Source organism: Taudactylus pleione, unplaced genomic scaffold, assembly GCF_031769625.1.
Source record: "Taudactylus pleione unplaced genomic scaffold, aTauple2 ptg000265l, whole genome shotgun sequence".
In the NCBI taxonomy this organism is placed as follows: domain Eukaryota; kingdom Metazoa; phylum Chordata; class Amphibia; order Anura; family Myobatrachidae; genus Taudactylus; species Taudactylus pleione.
The window spans coordinates 2,675,389-2,695,000 of NW_028284667.1; the positions used below are offsets into that span (position 1 = coordinate 2,675,389).

The window sequence follows — 19,612 nt, forward strand, 5'->3', positions numbered from 1 at the left end:
GAGAGGACAGTCAAAGATCTTGATGAGCCCGATCTAAAAGAAACACATTATCTGGAATGGCTAACATTCATTAGAAGTAATATTCCAAGTAGGCCATCTCCACCAACTCTGGGATTTCGTCACTTGCCAGTTGTCAATGTCCTCTTGTATAATAACAAATAGGAAAAAATAATTTCTCATTTAATATCTTGTTTTGATGCCTGCTGGTATTCCTCCTGTTTGTGCACCAAAGCCTTTCTGCGACTTTAGCTTTGAGACCTGTGACTACTCTGTGGGCTTCTTGGTCAGCAGTCCCGAGATCAGTGCTCAAGATTTACATATTTTCAGTAATGATGGGTGGAAGTTGATTGTGGACTTGGAAATCACTATGACAGTCATAGTCCAAGCTGCAGGAACCAGTTTATACTGTTTTTTTTCTGATGCAGAAGCAGGTTTGCTGGTCAGGTGGTTGCTGCAAGAGGAGCCTGCCAGCTGGTCATCTTCCAGAAATCTGTTTGAGTTGCCAGGGATCAGTCTCAACAACAGCAACTTGCACCTATTGCAAACAATTGAATGGCCTCCCAGAAGTCTGTGTACAGATGTGTCCACATACATCTATCCTCTGTGCACTACAAGTCGCGCTTACACAACACGGTAGCTGAGTGTGACTCTGTAGCGCAGAGTGTATTTCGTGCAACTTTTTACCTTAAAATACTTCCTATTCACACAGCGATGTGAGTAGGCCGCACATACAGCTTTGGATGATTAAAATGATATGCAGCATGCAGTGGCGTATCTATAATGGGAGCCCGGGGCCATTTCACATGCAGATATACCCGCAGTCTCTAACAGAATATAGGCATGCTGCATATCATTTTAATCAGCAGAAGCTGCATGTGCATCCTATTCACATCGCTGTGCAATTAAGACGCATTTGAAGGTGAAAAGTTGCACAGTAGGCGCTCTACGGTACATAGTCACACCACGGCATGGCGCGACTAGAAGGGCTGTTTAATGCGCAAGGAGGCTAGATGTATGAGGACACATCTGTAGTAGAGCTTTCTGCAGATCAAGAGCTTTATATAGAGGAGAGTAGGATATCAAGAAAAAAAATTACTGCAAAAGCCAGGTAGAGCCAGGCTAATCCTAAATTATAAAGCACTTCAGTGCCTTAATAGCTTTAAGAAAAAAAAAAAAACACTATCGGCTATTTTCAATCATTTGAGGTTGATTCAGTGGGAATAAAGGTACAGTGTTGAATAATATAATTTGCTCTTATCGGTAGCTGCATAAAAAGGGTGTCCTCCACATTTGTATGCCAAGTCATGCTCCCTTCTCCACATTAACACTGTTTGAGTTCATGCTATGTATCACAGCCTACCTAAACATTTCAGATACTACATATTGCTAGTTGTGGCATAAAAGGCAGGAAAAATCACTAACACTATATCAGTATCATAGGAAGTTAACTAAGGAATATCAGCTAATTCTTTACTATGTGGACTGGTACAGGGCAAATTCTGCATTGCATTTCATTGTGTAAAGTTTCAAGCAGTTTACATGATATATATTGAACCAGGTGAAAATAATGCAAAGAGCCAGTGCATACTGACAAAGCAATTGATGAATACTTCATAGCTATGTACAGTAGTCACTGACATTCAACCATTCATAGATACTGAATTATAATTTCAGATGATTTAACTCTGAGTGCACATTAATCAATACAATATCAATACTGCATAAATTGTATTTGACCTTTACTCAGTTCCTATAAAATGCTGTCCTCTAACCACCAAAATAGAAAGTCATCAAATTGGCAATAGAGCATGATCTCGCTTTGTTATGGACTATTCAGAAAAAGATGTAATTTCTCAAAAAAGTGCATCATTATCTTTATTAAAAGTGTACCCAGATAATACAACCACGACCCAACCAAAGCTATGATTTACACATATTGTGATAATTTGAAATCGGGTAGACACAGTAAAAATCAGAGGGAAAATAGTGGAATACATGGCAAGTGTGAGAGGTTTAAATATATTATGATCTTTAAAGGGGAACGAGAAAAAGAAAACATTATCACTGAATGATACGCCACATTTTCACATACAAGTGATGAGTCAGGTTCACTGGAAAACAGATTTTATTCTTTCCTCTATCCAAGCAAATGTTATATTTATTTAGGGATGTATTAAACAAAGTATGCTACCAAATAACAGACCTGATTTTTTTTTCTTATTTTTCCTTTTTATTTAGGGATACTTTGACACAATCTGTATCAGATTCTTGAAAATGAAAACAACAGGTTAATATCAGGGGTTAATTTGTGCTTGAATTGCACTTCCACACTTATTGCCGGCACCAGGAATAGGTGAGGTACCCAGAGTATGCCTTGTGCTGACCAGATCTGTATACGGACAGGCAGATACAATCAAACCTGCTGCCCATGAGCTGGAATGAAGTGGGGTTATTTTATGTAATGCATTAATGAAGTGCTCTAAGCATTAGGAATGGAGCTTTTAGAGAATTCAGAGATCATAGTATTAGGAACCAAACAAGGCAGTTACCGGCCTAAAGCTGGACACACACATAGCAATATTTTACCCGATCTGGCCGATTCCGACACATTGGAACGACAGATCATGTAAAATATGGCCAAATCCTGAGTAAGTCGCGAGTCCCCACTCCGGTTCACGATGCGATGCGTGTCCCCGCTGGTCGCACATCGCATCGTCAGATCTGCCGTGCGGTAGGGCAGATCTGACAATCTAGGACACGATGCACTGTGAAAGTCTGGATGCAGGAGAGATCGTATGAAAATTGGACACCAAATTGTGTGCAGAGCTGCCGGGGAGAGTTTCAAGGGAAATCGTACACATCGGCTGATCGTGTGCAGATCGCCATGTGTGTGGCCAGCATCAGTCATGCCTTGATGGAGGGAGTCCTCTGATGGCAGACAGATGCTATTGTACCATATGCTACTTGTCCCTATGAAATGGAATACAGTATAATTATGTTGTTCTTCCATTCAGCATGCTTAAACTATTTTATTCCTCTGTATTGGACTATTGGGAATTATAATTGCTGAACACACGCATATTCATGTTGCAGAAATGTACCTAGCAGTCCCTACTGCCAATAAAACAAGACTGTGCTACCACCTTAGAAGTATTAAAAATGGGAATGAATTAGCTTTATGGGCAGTATTGCAGTGTAGCACAATTAATAGCTGTTCTTTATTCTGCATACATTACATTTACAGCTCATTTCCCATTTTTACATGTTTACAACCCCCCCTGCCCCCCACCTAATGTATTTGTCACTTACAGTAAATATCGAAGATGGCTGGATCAGACTCCATTGTTGCCAGCCCATCTGGCACATAGTAAGTCACGGCACATGAAAACTCTGCATTTATGTCATCTTTTGTTGCCATGTACTGAAGTGTTGAACGCATGTTATGAAGGCCACTTGTTGTATTTTTCTCTTTTGACCACTCTATAGAAACAACTGCACAAAAAGAAAAACACATGATAAAAGGAGCAAAGTATTAACATTTGTAGTGTTTGTAAAACTTAACCCTTTACATTATTGTAAAGGCATTTCTACTTAAAGCTGAATAGTGTGTGGCCTCCATCAGCTGTCAAACTGCATCTTCCAGCGTACTAGGTAGAAGGCCACACATTGTTTCTATAAAGCAGCCATGTCCGGAATAGCCTGGTCTGGATAAATAACTAAGTGACAACCATAGTGAAAATAAACCATTCCTCTTTCAAATTATTTTTGGTATTGAGCACTTATGTAGAAGTCATCACATGGTTCATAATCTCAAAAAACAATCAAGGTCACTGAATTTCTTATCAATACTGTGGACTGATTAATTCAATTAGAAGAACTACCAATTTGTCCTTTCAAATACAAGCACAGCATTATGTAAGGATAACTGGTTTTTAAGTGAATTGAACAGACAGTTTATATATAAAAGGGAACTGGTGTTACATCTGTAAGTAATTAAAAAGCAATAAAGTGATACTTGCTATTTCTTTATTAACTTAGTGCTATGACAAGTGCTCTTACTCTGTTAATGGACATTAAGGTAAACTTGCTGTGCAGTATGTTTTTTTCTGATTACTTCTGTGGCCAATTACAAAGACATTGCCACACCAAATCCATATTACAATAAAATAGGATTATTCAAGCTATATTTTTAACTCTTCTTCATCAATGCCTCCAATTAAATATATTATGCCATTGTCCTTCTGTTAAAAATACATTTAAAAAAGCAGTTTATTCAGTAATATACAAATACACAAGTTGCAAAACATCAACACTTATACTAAAGATGGCTGTTAAAGGCTGTCTCCATAAAATTACTGCCAAAATTTACTTCTAGTAACAAGTGCAATTTAATCCTTAAAAAAAATAACAAACAAAAGCAATAAAATATGTACCTGCCTATATACAAATAACTCACAGACTACAAAAATGTCTATTGCAAATTTAAAAACGATCCTGTAATCTGCCTACACCAGTTATACTGCGTCTTCAGTTTGAAATGCAATGACGCAGTTGGTTTGGGATTACATACAGTATCATTTCTAAAATGAATGCAGAATGTGCAGTGCAAACAGGGCCACAGGTCGAGGGGGCCCTGGCATCCTGAACAGACATACACTGTGCCGTACATCAGCCCCCAATAACTGCTGCTGGGCCTAGCGACCGAGAGTGGGAGGGGTGTTTTGGAGTAAGAGAACAACTGTACCGTGCCCCGAGGACCAGATGGGCACAAAACAGGGCCATGCCTGACCTTTAAGTGAGCAATGCGGTGGCGTGACATTATAGGCCACATCGCCCACGTCAGGCAGGGCCGCTGCGGGGATACGGGATGATAGAGGAATAAGGGTTGGGTCAGGGGAAGATGATGGGTGCTGGGGACGGAAGAAGGTGAAGGGGCATAGGAAGCTGATAGGGGAGGGGCTAGGGGTAGAAGGTGACAGACTAGGGCAGAGGAAGGTGATGGGGTAGAAGGTGACATGAGCTGGGGCAGGGGTAGAAAGTGATGGGGGCTGGTGGAAGATGACATGAGCTGGGGACAAAGGAAGGTGATGGGGGCTGAGGATAGAGGAAGAAGGGGCAGAGGAATGTGATGGGGGCTGGGGACAGCTGGTGACATGAGCTGGGGACGGAGAAAAGTTAAAGGGGAAGTCAGTCAGATTCTCGCTCTCTCTCTCTCTCTCTATATATATACATATATATATATATATATACACACACACACACCCTGGCATTTACCACATACAGTGTACACTATATTTTATATCTATCTTTTTTTTTTTTTTTTGGTACACCATCCTGAAAGTCAACCAATCCTTATGGTGGGTACACACTTGTGTGACCGGCAATGGTGCCAATGTCCAGTGACACCCTGGATATTGCATGATTGCCGCCACACACTGCAGCAATTTAGGAAGAACAGAACGATCACTCATCCCGTCCTTCATGAACATGCATGGCACCACAAGCAATATCGTCTGGGTTGATGAGCAGCACATCAAACCACATGACATTGCAAGAGCTCGCATATGATGCATAAACACTGGTGCACGATTTGTCTTTACGACTTGGCCAAATCGGAACAACATCATTCCAGTGTGTACCCGGCATTAGTGGTTGGAGAAGTACTGGAACAACCCTTCTTTACTTTGAACCTTTGTTGGAACTCTTGGTCCATTCCAGAGTTTCTAGTCGCACGCCCCAGACCTCTGGCAGACCTTTATCTTTGGCACAGAACATTTCCAACTATATACACAACTTGCATCGATAGCTAAATAGCCAAATTCATCTTGTTTGCATAAAAGATATCCGTCCTTCATTAAAGTCTATGTTCATGTTTGTACAATAAAATAATGTATGGGCAGCATAAATTCAGGAAACTCTACCAGTCACCATTTGCCTATGTAGAGCTGTAATTAAAAATACTGGTAAGATGACATCTGTATAGACATTGGGTACACAAAATAAATCATTTATACATTTCGAATACTTTGACACTGGAACAACAAATAAAATGTACGCAACACATTCATTTTTATCCGAGTCATCTCACCCCCAGTGGCTTCCCTAAATCCTCTCGAATCAATAGCTTTCTTATAATTATATTATACCAAACCAGCAGCCAATTTGTTAAATTCGCTACCAAAAACCCTTTCAACTAGATTCCTCAATATCAAAAGCTCAAATACGACACGCATCTGTTTACTTCAAACAATTCACAAAATCGCTTATATGCAACACATATTTGGGAACCATATACTATGTTACTATCGTCTAACCAGCTATGTTCAGCATAGTAGCGTTTTTCTTGAGCTTGAATAAATGCATTTGTTTATCAACAGATCTGTACTTCCTCCTTCATGCGTTATGAGTCACGTAACACAGGGCGCATGAGTCACCGGCTCCAGCGTGACTCGGCCGGCTCCGTGCATCTTTCTTCGCAAATGTGTCTTATTCACAAACGCAAAGCGAATGAGACGCACATGTAACTGATTAATATGATATGCGGCATGTGTATTTTCTGTGTGCGGCAGAGTCTGTAAAATCATCACAATGAAACGTGGTGTGGAAAACAGTCACTGACAATGTAACATAGCATTTCATATGCAGATACAGCTGCAGTTGCACACAGAACATACACATGCCGCATATCATTGTAATAAAATTTGCTTGTGTGTCATATTCGCATCGCATTGCGAATAAGACACTTACGGCAAAAAGGATGCATGAAAAGACACTCTGCATGAGTAAATTCACACGGGACTAGGCACGACTAGAAGGCCTGTTTAATGCAACTGCAGCAACAACATCTGTATTTATTTCAAGTTTACACCTTACAACAAACATTATGTAGCTCATAGAAAATGATCAAAAACACAATAAATATAAAATATCAAAAACAAAAGTGGATTGGTTTAATAAAGAACATACCTCCATCAACTGGCAAAATAACTTGGCCATTTCTATACCATGTAATATTGCCATCTGGATAGCTATCGTTAGCAACACAATCTCCAACCTGCATACATAAACAAAAGCAAACACATTTGTCAATATATAAATGAGAAATAGAATGATGGGAAACAACAAGACCTGTGTGTTTCCAAAAACACTCTGCCTTTATTTTGGACAGACAGATTATTTTATAGCACTCAAATTAACAGAGACAAAGAAATCTAGGCTGCACATGTGCAACAAATTTTCTCATCTACCTAATTAAAATATGAATGAATATATTTAGCATATTCCATGCATTAGATACATTGCCTAATTTATCAATAAATGAATATTAGTACTACTATCTATAGCTATAAATCTATAGGACACCTCTCAAGGGATTTATTAGTTATGTCTAGTCTTAGAGACAATAAATCATTGGTATAAGGCAGTCCCTGACAATTTACACCACTGTTCTCAATAGACCTATATAATCTCTTATATTCCTGTCATATAAATCAGAATTGAATGCTAAGGATGAATACACTCAACTCTAATCTTAATTGGCAAACAAGTTATTCTATATGAATACATTCCTAAGAGCTAGAATAGATAGATAAGGATTGAGGCCCTTCTCAGGCACAATGTCTCACACAGAATATCATTTCTTCTTAGCATTTCAACACAAAATGGAGTCATGCTTTAACATGATTCTTCACTAACAATTATTTACTCAATTACCATGTTTAGTTTTCCCGTCTCCATAAATGTTGGCTGGTTAATAATCTCAGGTTGGGTAGGTGGCTCTATAATAAAAGGAAATCATAACAAACTATTATTATTGTTAAAATGTGAAGAATTGTTTACTAGGAGAAGAAAAAAAAATTAAACATCGTACACCAAAATTAATTGAACTTTTTTGTCTTCTACTGTGGTATAAAAAAATTATTTAAAAAAAAAGAACTAAAAATATCACCAGTATGTGTTAATATCTAGAAATGCATATACGCACTAGCTGTAGGACCCGGCATTGCCAGTTCAAGTCCGAGATGAAACGTAATTAGAATGAAATTGAAAGGGGATTTTGTATGCGGAGATCTGAGTGACGTTAAAGTAATATTATGAACAACAAAAACAATTGTAGTGAAGTTCAACATAGGGCATTTTTGTAGACAACTTTTAATGTTTTTCTTTCTGGCACTAATATATACAGATTGCCACTGCTTGTAACTCATGAGCAAGCACTGTAAGGCTTTCCATGAGAAAAGCAAGCCGTCTCCAAGTGTATACCTACCACTTTGAGTTTGCCCCTGACATCTGTTGATGGACATGGCAAATGCTAACTTCAGTGGGAATTGGAGATGCTTAAATTGAAATGGTAGATCCATAGCTATTATGGAAATCCTGGGTAGGAGCGCATTTTCGTTCTTTGCCGATAGTGTTAAAATGGTAGCTCTGATTACATATTTAAAGTCTCGTAAAAATATAATCTCGTACCATTACATAGTTTGGATGCGTATCAATAGCACTGGTACCCCAACAACTGAGTTCCAGCTTATGAGAAAGTACTCCTGATAACTTGAGAATTGGGGAAGTCAATTTTTCCTTGTGTGTCTGTTTGAAGTCAACCCACTCTGATTTCCAGTAGTTTAGCTGCACTTTCAAGTTTTTAGTCAAAAGTATTTTTGTCACACTTTCCCACAATGGAGATGCCTTGAGACGTACTTCTTGCTATTACTAGTAAGTTCTATCGGAAGTCGCAGCTAATACCACCATCACTCCTCCCATGAGGTCGGAAAGCCTTTTCAGATCTTTTGCTCTTAACATTCACTTACTGGTCTACAAGATATTGGTGGAATAGCTGGTTGTAGTGTAAAATGTTTTGTTGTCCGGAATGGAACATAACGTGGTAAGCATAGAAGTCCATTGCAGAAACGGTGTTATTGAATACAGGCTTTCAAGTACTTGGATTTAATTTGAATAATGCCAAACTAGTAACCTTGGCTTTTCCAAAAGATGAGGGAATATTGCAAAAATGTCATAAAAGCCGTATCGGCTACCCTCAGTACACAGTTGTCGCGTTTGTGGAGCACAATGTCTCTGCTTTCAAACTGGTTACTGGCCATGACAATTTCTACATCTTTTAACGTTGGAGTGTTAAAGCAGCATTCATACCTTCGATTGGTGTGGATTTATTACTCTTTAAAGAATGCTAGGCATGTTCAAGTGTTGTTTTAAATTCATGTATAAGGATATTGTGATCTTGTAGCATTCATTGTAAGGAAGTTGCGGCATCTCTATTAACATTTGTAAATAAGTGGCATCTTTGTTCAACTTGCATGAAATAAATTTAAAGTAATTTATGCTGCTGGTTCTGCTGCGGGAGAAGAGAACCGGTGAGGTATGAGACTTCGCCCTTTACAGTGAACTATATAGCTTGTCTCGGAGGTTGGCGCTACACTTAATATAATGCACAACACGATATTGTATTGTTTATTTTGATTGTAAAACTTGAGGTCACAGTGCCCCTATGATCCAATAGGTGATGTGGGGTAGGTGGGTAGGGGTTAAGTGTGGATTCCTTAGCATTGGTCTAATTATTAATAGTAACAAGTGGTGGGTGCATGTATTGAGTCTGGTATAGTCTGTTGAAATGATCTCTTATTACTATAGTTCCTCAAATCCCCAGCAGCCCAACATGGTATATTGCTGGTAAATGTATAGTCCTGTACGTAGGGTGACTAAGTATGTGTCTGGCGGGGCGGCATCCCGTATCCCCAAGGTGCAGAAACTTACCCTCGACGTCCTTTCTTGGCCACCTCCAGGTGAGCGATGTCCTCTTCTCCGTCCTACTCATGGTCTCCGATCCACCGCTCCGCTATGTCGACAGCACGCGTGTACTTGTAGAGCGCTGACTGGGATGCAGCGTTCTCACCGGTACTCTGCGAGACTTCCGGGTAGTTGTGCTCTTGCGAGATCGCGCAGTTCTCCGGGCTCAGCAGGTGCAATGCGGTGGCTCGACTCTGCGCCGCGAGGAGTAGGACCTGGCAGTGTGTGGGTATAGAGATGTCTATACATGATAGTCTCCAACGCATATTGGCTATTCAGCCCTCCTCAGGGATTAATGTGCGCCATCTTAAGTGTGGCTATTTATTGTATTCCTGTACAGTGAACGTTGGAGAGAACCCTGGTACAACGACTGCGATCTGTTAAAAACCATGAAATTTGAAAAGTGGGAATTGTACTTTTGGATGTTATTGAGGAAGTGGTGCAAATTATCTGTCATGTTCATTAAGAGATTCTTTAGTGTTTTGGGTGGATTCTCCAATAGTGGAAGATAGATCTTACCATTAGAGGAGCACATGCCTGCCATTTCACCCTTCCATTTTAGAGCCCTGTAAAACTGGCACTCCTCCATCTTCCCGATTGTTATTCCAGGATGACAGCTGTATTCAGTGAAAGGATTAGTGAAATGCCACCTTTAACATAGAAGCCAAATTAGCCCTCTTCAAATTAGCGCGCCTAACACATTGCTGTTGAAGCCTTGCATTGTGGTATGCGTCCAAATGGGATGCTCAAAATGAGGTTTGATAGTCAGCAGCAGTTTGTCGGCACATCACAGTCTTCTTTTGGGTCTTAGACGCTCAAAGCTTAATTTACGCTGAGCTTGTCTGAGCACTTTCATTTGTGTTTGTGCAGAAGTTCTCCACTGCGAGCAATTTTTGCTGCTTTAGCCTTAGAGGATATTTTTGACAAATTGCTCTTATGCTTGTCCGGCATTATTATTGGAATAGAAGGTGTGTGTATGAAATTAATCGAAAAAGGAAAGATAGACAAAAGAAAGATTGCTACACAGAAAAAATAGAATTATCTTACTATTAAACTGAAGTAGAATTACCCAACTGAAAAAATTGCAACCATTTAAAATGACTAAATAGCTAATTGTGAGGAAACGTACTAAAAATATCTCCAAAAAACATGTTGCCTCCTAAATCGGATTAGCTAGCTTAAACAATGTAAAATGTACAATTACAGTAGGTAATTGTGTCTAAACAGCCTAAAAACTATAGGAAGAAATGTGTCCGAGCCGTGCATGCGCTTTGGAGTTGGTACGCCAGTGCCTCCAAAAGTGAATGTGTACAGTACTAAATTTTTTTTTTGCATGGCATTAGTTATTGGAATGTAAAAGCTGTGCGACTGGCAGCATTACAGATTTCCTATGTGCTCTGCATGGCAGTGTTAGAGTTGCTCTATTACAGTGTTGGCTAACCTTGACACTCCAGCTGTTGTGGAACTATATATCCCAGCATGCCCTGCCACAGTTTTAGCATGCCCTAATAGCAAAACTGTAGCAGTGCATGCTGGGTTATGTAGTTCCATAACAGCTGGAGTGTCAAGGTTAGCCAACACTGGGGGTCATTCAGACCAGCGAGCGAGCGGCAGTACGCTCGCAAGCGGGTCGATGTTCCCCACTGCGCATGACGGAGGGAGCTCTGTCGTGCGCATGCGCGAGACCCGGTGAGCGACGGGCTTTCCATCGCTCCGGGTCTCATACCAAAGGGGGCGTGCTGTCGATGTTGATTGACAGCACGCCCCCCTTTGGTGGGCGTGCCTGCCAGACGGAGGCGTTCGAATGGGAACGCCTACCGTCTGAAGCCGGCCCCACTGACATCACTAGTGATGTCAGTGGGAGTGATTTTGGCTCTGATAGAGCCAAAATCACTCCAGGGCTTGTGGCAGGGAGACCATACCGTAGGGTCTCCGTCGCAAGTCCGATGGTCGCGATGGTCAAGACCATCGCGACCATCATCATGGATGCTCGCTATAGCTGTGGGTGGTCACCCACAGCTATACGAGCGTCCAGGAGGCCGCTCCATTTTCATGGAGGAGGGCCTTGATTCAGAGCGAGCGCTCTGGTCAGAGCGTTCAGCTCTGAATCAGGCCCACTGCTCTATCAGTACCTAAAAACGTGAATGTGAGGAGGAGGTATGGGAAAAACACACAGCAGTCCTGTAAACTATTCTTATGCAAATTGTCAAGTCAACTGATTCAAAGTTCGGCCGTGATTGAACAACAAACATATTTTTATATATTAGTAGGGATACATTCCTTTCCACGATTTGGAACACTATGCAGTTACCCATGCCATTTACTTCCTCATTAACATGTGCAGCAGCATTCCACAGTGACTATAGAAGTAAACACTTGCAGGAGTTTATTTAGATCATTGGTTCAACCACCACTATGCCAACGTGCTACATAGGGATGCGGTCAAAATGCAGACGGCCGGGATGCCGTCTTACTAAATCCCGGCGTCTAAATCCCGAAGCGGGACTAAAGACAGGCGTAGAAATCCCGACGCCCATCTAGATCACGACGTCGGAATTTAGACAGATAACTGCCCGAATGAAGGTAAACTGCGCATGGTTAGCACATAACCGCGGTGGGGAGAGGGTTAGGTTTAGACTCCGGGGGGGCCTTGGGGTTGGGTACCATCCCGGGAGGGTTAGCTTTAAGGGGAGGGGAGTTAGGCAGCTTCGGGAAGGAGGGGGGGGGTTAGGCAGCACTGAGGGAGGGTTAGTGTGGGGAGAGTGGAGGGTCAGGACATTTACCAGCCCCAGTCGGGATCTTCAGCGTAAGGACTTGCAGCATCGGTATTTAGTCAGACGGCTTCCCGGCCGTCGGCATTTCATACCCAACCCGCTTTATATAGCTGCATGTATATTAATACTATGGCCTGTGAGCCAAATATTTTTTTAAAGTATGTCATATAGGGTATGGTGGTTGGCAAAATTTCCGGATAAGTAACAGAGATCCCTCCAAACAAATCAGATTGGTTGTGGTTATTATTTAAAATAGAAAAAGATGTTTAAAGTTATTATGTTATAGTATTCTCAATTGGACATATAAGAGGAGACATATTATACAGCAGGATTTTAAAGAATATCCTACAAAAATATTAGTAATATAAGTGCTGACAAATTTGATTTTGAGTTACATTTGGAATTGGCTATTAGTCCAAATTGACTGCTGGGGATACAAGTCAATATACTGACGGACGGGAATCTGACTGTCGAAATCCCGCTATTCAAATCTCGACATGGGACTAAAGACAGGCGTCTAAATCCAGACGCCTATCTTTAGCGCCTGACGACGGAATCCCGACAGGCCAGCTTTCCGAATGAAGGTAAGCAGGGACACTTAGTTGTTAGCTGCGGGGAATGGGGAGATGGGAGGGTTAGGTTTATGCAGCCCCCCGGGGGGACTTAGGGTTAGGTACCCCGTGTGGAGGGTTAGTGTTAAGCTAGGGGAAGGGGGAGGTTTCAGGTTAGGCGTCACTGGGAGGGAGGTTAGGTTTAGGCACCCCTGATGGGGACTTGGAGTTAGGGACCCCCCCTGGGAGTTTTAGGGTTAGAGGACTTACCTGCTCCATCGGAATTATGCATGTTCAGGCTCCCGGCGTGGGCATTTTACCCGGCGACTATTCAGCCACCGGGATTTCATACCCAACCCGACTGGTGCACAATGAGTGTTCCCCTATTTTATCTCTTTAGTATGTATGTATGTATGTATGACCAGTGGCTATGATGGGAAACTGTGTACACGAAATTCCTGTTATCAGAGAGGGAGAAAAAAAACAAGTCTTCCACTGGCTTTTTACACAATGGTGCATTAATGTATGCAAGAATTGCAACTAATGATAAGTAAGATTCAGAGTGTTCCATTGCTTGAGAGCAAATGATGATTGTTTAATTTAAAAAAATGAGAACATTTTTGTTCTCCATCTAGAAAAATTGTCCCCTAGACACAGAATCAAAAACTTGGGGTAATCATAAAGTATACTTACTGAATACTTTGATTAGTGTTGGCTCTTCAAAAACATTTTCTGCTGTTACGAGCATGCATACAAATCTCTTTTCATCACTGATCCTTGCATTTGAGATAGACAATGTGTAGTTTTCTGACAGGTTCAGACGACCATTGTAATCCGGAACATCATCAAAACTGAACTTGTTTTTTGATGCATACCGAGAAGCTACAAACACAACAGTTCCATCAGGCTTTTCCTAAAAAAAACAAAAAAAAACAAAACCACGAGTCAGATGTATCTACACACCTCTGGCTTTAAATAAACTTTTGCAACATACTACAATAAACATTGTATTTATCTGTGAAGTTTTCATTGAATGCAAAAAACAGTACATACAAGATAGCTAACATAACGTTGTAAAAGCCACAAGAATTTGAATTACAAGAGTGATGTCTTAAAAGAATGTGAAATTATGCAGTAAAGATGGAGTTATTTATAGTCAATTTAAAATAGTTGAAGAGTTATACTTTTTTTAATCACTGATATTTAATCATGTTTATATTATAATATTTAATTACAACATTATGAATACATGAAAGATATGTGAGCAGATGTGCACACTGGCCCCGGAGTGCAGGGGGGCCCACACACCCTGTACACATATATTATAGTTACCCCTCCAGCATTGGAGCTGCAGAAATCACCAGGAAAGTGGTGTGGCCATTTTCCCGAAGATCTGCATATGCACAGTAGTGTAATTACCAGGAACATAGCGCAAAACATGTGCAATAGACTCTGGCACAGTTCCAGAGACAACTGTTATGGTGAGAGGGGGGAGGGGATGTGCAGAGTCAACTTATGTCCCCCACCTCTCGCTAGCACAGTTACCGCCCCTGACTGAGCAGCTCTGATTTTACACTAAAATTTAGAATGAAGCTAGGATAAGCCCTTCCCAACTCAATCTCTGAACATTTTATAACTGCCCAACCTGCATTGCAACATGGTTTTGCCAATTGCCCCTATTATTGATTGCTCCTAACTCCAGATCAGGCACAGCATGAATCATAGAGAAAGCTGTACTTTAGCCTAAACACAGAGGACCTCATGTACAGTAGTATACAAATACTGGGTAGCCTTGGTGTCACACTGAATTCTAGAATTGAGCTCAGACACATGACTCCCAAATCTAACTATGCCTGCTCATATTAAAAATGTATCCCCCCCCCCCCCACCTTACAGTGCTACATGATTTTTCAGAAGTGCAAATGTCATCCTTTATTATGTTGCTTTATTCTGAACTCTAGGAGAATCTCAGTGAGTAGGTGTGTGAGAGAGTTAGGAAATACAGATTGTATTATATGTACAGATCTGTGCAATACACAATAGCTATTAAAAAATAATGGATATTAAAGCTAATAAAACACGAACCACAGAGCACATTGCCTTTGCACATTTATTCTTACATAAACTTTGCAATGCCCAGAGCCAACAGGAATCTCTTAAGTTTGTCGGTCTTTTTTAAAGATTTGTGGTTTCACCATGTAAAAAGTTTGGCTTTAAAATTTCCCAGCGTATTATATAGCTGTACAATAGGACATCACAAGTAAAGTTTCCCTTTAGACTTGCATTCTAAGTGTGAAGATAAAGCACAAGAATAGCGTGTTCTCATAACTGAAACAATCGGTTATTCAATGCTGATTAGGGTTATTTGAGGGCCAGCAGTTTTCAGCAAATGTTGAATACTGATTACTAGATTCTTTGTAAACATATACCTCAACATTTCGGCAGATTTTCTAAAATGTTATTATCTGTTTTTATTTTTTTCTTTACAAGCTATGTTTGCAGAGTGAATTCTACAAACGTAATTCAAGTTTCATTATTTTTTCCTTTAACAGTTCTCATGAAACAAACAGAAAAAAAGTCATAAAAATAAAATACAAAACATCAACTTACATGAGCCTTATGTTAATTACACATACTGACCACAGATTCAGTTAAAATAATTAAAGGCATCCAACATACATTAAGCTGAAAACAGGTTTGGGGCTGTCTATTTTGGCTGCACATTCAACTTGGAAATACAACCACTGTCTGTGTCGGACACTGACACAATGTATACAACTTTTCGTTATAAAAGAAAATGAATAAACCAAACTACATTTGATAAATCATAGTGGGAAGTTCTAAATAAATGGGCAAATGCACCTTTAAAAGCTCACGATGTTTGGCGCTTCCTGCAAATCGAGGCAGAAATGTGGATTCTGTGAACTATTTTTCAAATGCAAGGCATAACTAGAAGTGATGTGACAAGCCAACTGCGAAGTTCAAAAGGTTAAAAAGGTCTTGTTCTAACAAGAAGTCACATACCAATATGAGGTAGAGCAGGCTACCACAGCATCGTTATACTTACATATTTCCATTTGCCAAAGAGGAGACCATCAAGTTTATCTTGACCACAAGGTATATCGATTGTTTCGCCATAAATTGCACTAACTGTATGTAATCCAAAACCTATTAAATTAGAAAAATAAATAAGCAAATAAGTGTCCCAATGTATTTGAAATTAGCACACATAAAACCACTTGTCATTCTGTACTGGCAGCCTAATAGTGCAAATACTGTCAAAAAGGCACTGAAAAACTGCAAGATGACATGAATTTAAGGCCTCACACAACACGGGCCGGGACCATAATGATGCAGATTGCATCATCTCATTCCCTTCAGTTGTCCATTGAACCTTCCTTACAGTATCTCATGGTGGTGAGGTCTAAAGGGTCTACAAAGTAGCCAAGTATGACAAACAGAGAGGGAGCAGATAATATTATGACTAGGGGATGTGCAGGCTCGGATTAGTTCGGATTTTTCCCGGCAAAAATCGTATCTCAGAAAGAGGCAAAACATCATATTTCATGGACAAACATCTTTCATGGACTTTTATCCAGGAATGATGATGTTTTGCCTCTTTCTGAGAGCCGATATTTGGCGGAAAAAAAAAATCTGAATTTGGCGGGAAAATGCGAACTAATCAGAGCCTGCACATCCCTAATTATGACCCCATGCATGGACAAACTGGCAGTTTACGTTAATAAAGGGGTGGATGACTTAAATTGGTCAGCTATGTATTTTACAAAAGCAAAATAAAACCACTTTGCTTTTATGTTTAGCTTGAAGCTGCCTTTTAGAGCAACGTGCAAAAGACAATTTAAGGAATGCTAAATGCTCTTGATAGAGTTTACACCAGTAAAACAAAAAAGCTGCAGCACCAATTTGGCCATGATAACTGAACATTTATTCATGTTTTTATGTTCCTTAAAATTATACTATGTTTCACAGTTACAAAGGGAGGTAAATAAAAATACAAGTTTAACATTCTGCTATATAAAATATCATCCTTTACAAAAACCAAATCCTTATTATCACACTTTCTTTAAAGGAGTGATCTTTGTTTGTACATTCTTTATGAAGGGTTGATAAAACCCTTTTTATTATTATTTTTTATTATGCACAAACATTTCCAGACAATCTTAATAAAGCGAATGTTTAAATATTTACTTAGCAATGTCAAAGCTCCGCCTTAGCATTTAGAGCTCATCAAGCAACTATGTTTGCAAGTGCTGGAAAGTGATCCAAATGGTGAATGTTTAAACTTGTAAGACAAAAACAGTAGCTTTTAGTTTCAACAATTCAGTCTATAAATTAAGAGAGACCACAACACTGCTTTGCTGTCCACAGGCCTGTAAAAGCTGTAAGCATATTAAAGCACTCGATAACCTGCCTGTAGCTACAAATCTTTTTCAGATATCTAAAAACGGTTACTTTATTTTGAAAAAGGTTAAAAGTGTAATTCACAATTGGTAACCAAGCAAAAGGAGAAAGCTATAAGGTGGGATTAACATATGGAAAACGATTATATACACACATACATATACATATACACACAGTCAGGTGCATAAATATTGGGACATTGACAGAATTTTCATATTTTGGCCTCTATTCACCACCACAATGGCTTTGAAATGAAACAAACAAGATGTGCTTTAACTGCAGACTTTCAGATTTAATTTGAGGGTAATTACATCGAAATCAGGTGAACGGTGTAGGAATTACAACGGTTTCTATATGTGCCGCCCACTTTTTAACAGATCTTTGTCAGTAGTAATGATAGGCCATAATGCTTTGGCTTGTTTATTAATCTCTGTACTCAAATGATTACATTTATTGACCCAAGTATGTCGATTATTAGCCTTATCATCATTGTTCTTAACCATCAACAATTTATCTATGGGAACAGCCAATGCTTTATCTCTAGCAAGATCAAGCTCAATACGATTGTAACCTCTCTGTACAAATTTCTCATACATAGAATCTAGTTGGTAAATAGCCTCCTCTCTATTTTTGGAGATTCTGAGTGCTCGCAAAAACTGCGAGTATGGTAGACCATTCTTAAGAGGACAGGATGAGCACTACTGGCCAACAATATATTGTTTCTATCAGTCGGTTTTGAAAATAGGGAAGGTACTAAATTCCCTTTGTTCTTAGAAACTGTCACATCCAAAAAATTGACCTGATGGTGGTCCATGGTATACGTAAATTTGACCGGGCCGTTGCTAGCATTGTGTCGCTCAATCAAATCACCAAACGTCTGTGGTGTATCACCCCACACTATAAACAGGTAATCAATATAACGAAAAAAAAGCAAGAATATTACTAGCCATTAAGGGATCTGAAAAAAAACCCAAAACATCTTGTTCCACAGAAAACATAAAAGCGTTGGCGTACGATGAGGCCACATTGGACCCCATCGTACAACCAGACACTTGTAAGAAGAAAGACCCATCAAACATAAAATAATTGCGAGTCAATACTAGCTCAAGTAGCTCCAAAAACAAGTCAATGGGTGGCCCCTTGTACAATGGATTATTGGTAATAAGTAATTTATTAGCCTGCAGACCTAACGCATGCGGAATGCATGTGTATAAATTACACACATCTACCGAACAGAAGACACACTCAGAAGGTAACTTCGGTAGATCGAGAATAAATAGATATATATATATCTATCTGCGGCACTCCGGGGATTTAAATTACAAAATGGCCCCGAAACGTCGGCTTTATATGCTATGAATACACATTATTTGTAATTTAAACCCCCGGAGTGCCGCTGTTTTTTCTACTCTATGCACCACGACACGGGCAACCGGGTACAGTATTTCTTCCGAGAGGAGTGCCGGGCTGTATTTTTACTAATATATTAAAAAAATTAAAATAAATATATATATGTATATATATATATATATATATATATATATATATATATATATATATATATACATATATATATATATACATATATACATATATATATATATATATACATATATACACACACACACACACACATATATATACATATATACATACATACATATACACACACACGCTATACAAGTAACACATACAAAGTATATGGCACCTATTCAAAACAGGCTAAATAAAAGCAGTGAGCCTGAGCAAATGCATTCAACAGTTAAGAGCCACAGACAAATGCTTTGAAGCTGCAATTTTGTACTGACAATATATATTTTGGGATAGGGCTAAGAACATAGGCAGGTACCAGCATAACTAAACAATAACAAACAAATAATAACAGAAAAACAGCATACATTTACAGCCCATATAACTAGTATATCGTGCAGTCGGTGACTATCAGATTATACAACACCGGTACATCCAGAAAAACTACACCATCCTATGACCTTACTAAACACTCACACTAGTCTGTGAGCTCATTCATCCAGTCTTTGTCCTCACAAAGTTACACAACAGCCT

At 39.6% G+C, this 19,612-nt stretch overlaps 1 protein-coding gene across 2 annotated transcripts in view; it reads right to left on the reverse strand.

The window, feature by feature from the left end:
* ALCAM (activated leukocyte cell adhesion molecule) overlaps positions 1-19,612 on the reverse strand; it is a 133,439-nt gene that overhangs the window by 56,089 nt on the left and 57,738 nt on the right. For both annotated transcript variants that reach the window (XM_088481188.1, XM_088481187.1), the window contains exons 2-6: positions 16,194-16,294; positions 13,820-14,039; positions 7,714-7,778; positions 6,967-7,054; positions 3,310-3,492 (exon numbers count right to left, since the gene is read on the reverse strand). In XM_088481188.1, the coding sequence (XP_088337314.1) occupies positions 3,310-3,492; positions 6,967-7,054; positions 7,714-7,778; positions 13,820-14,039; positions 16,194-16,294 (657 nt within the window). The remainder of the gene's footprint in view (positions 1-3,309; positions 3,493-6,966; positions 7,055-7,713; positions 7,779-13,819; positions 14,040-16,193; positions 16,295-19,612) is intronic.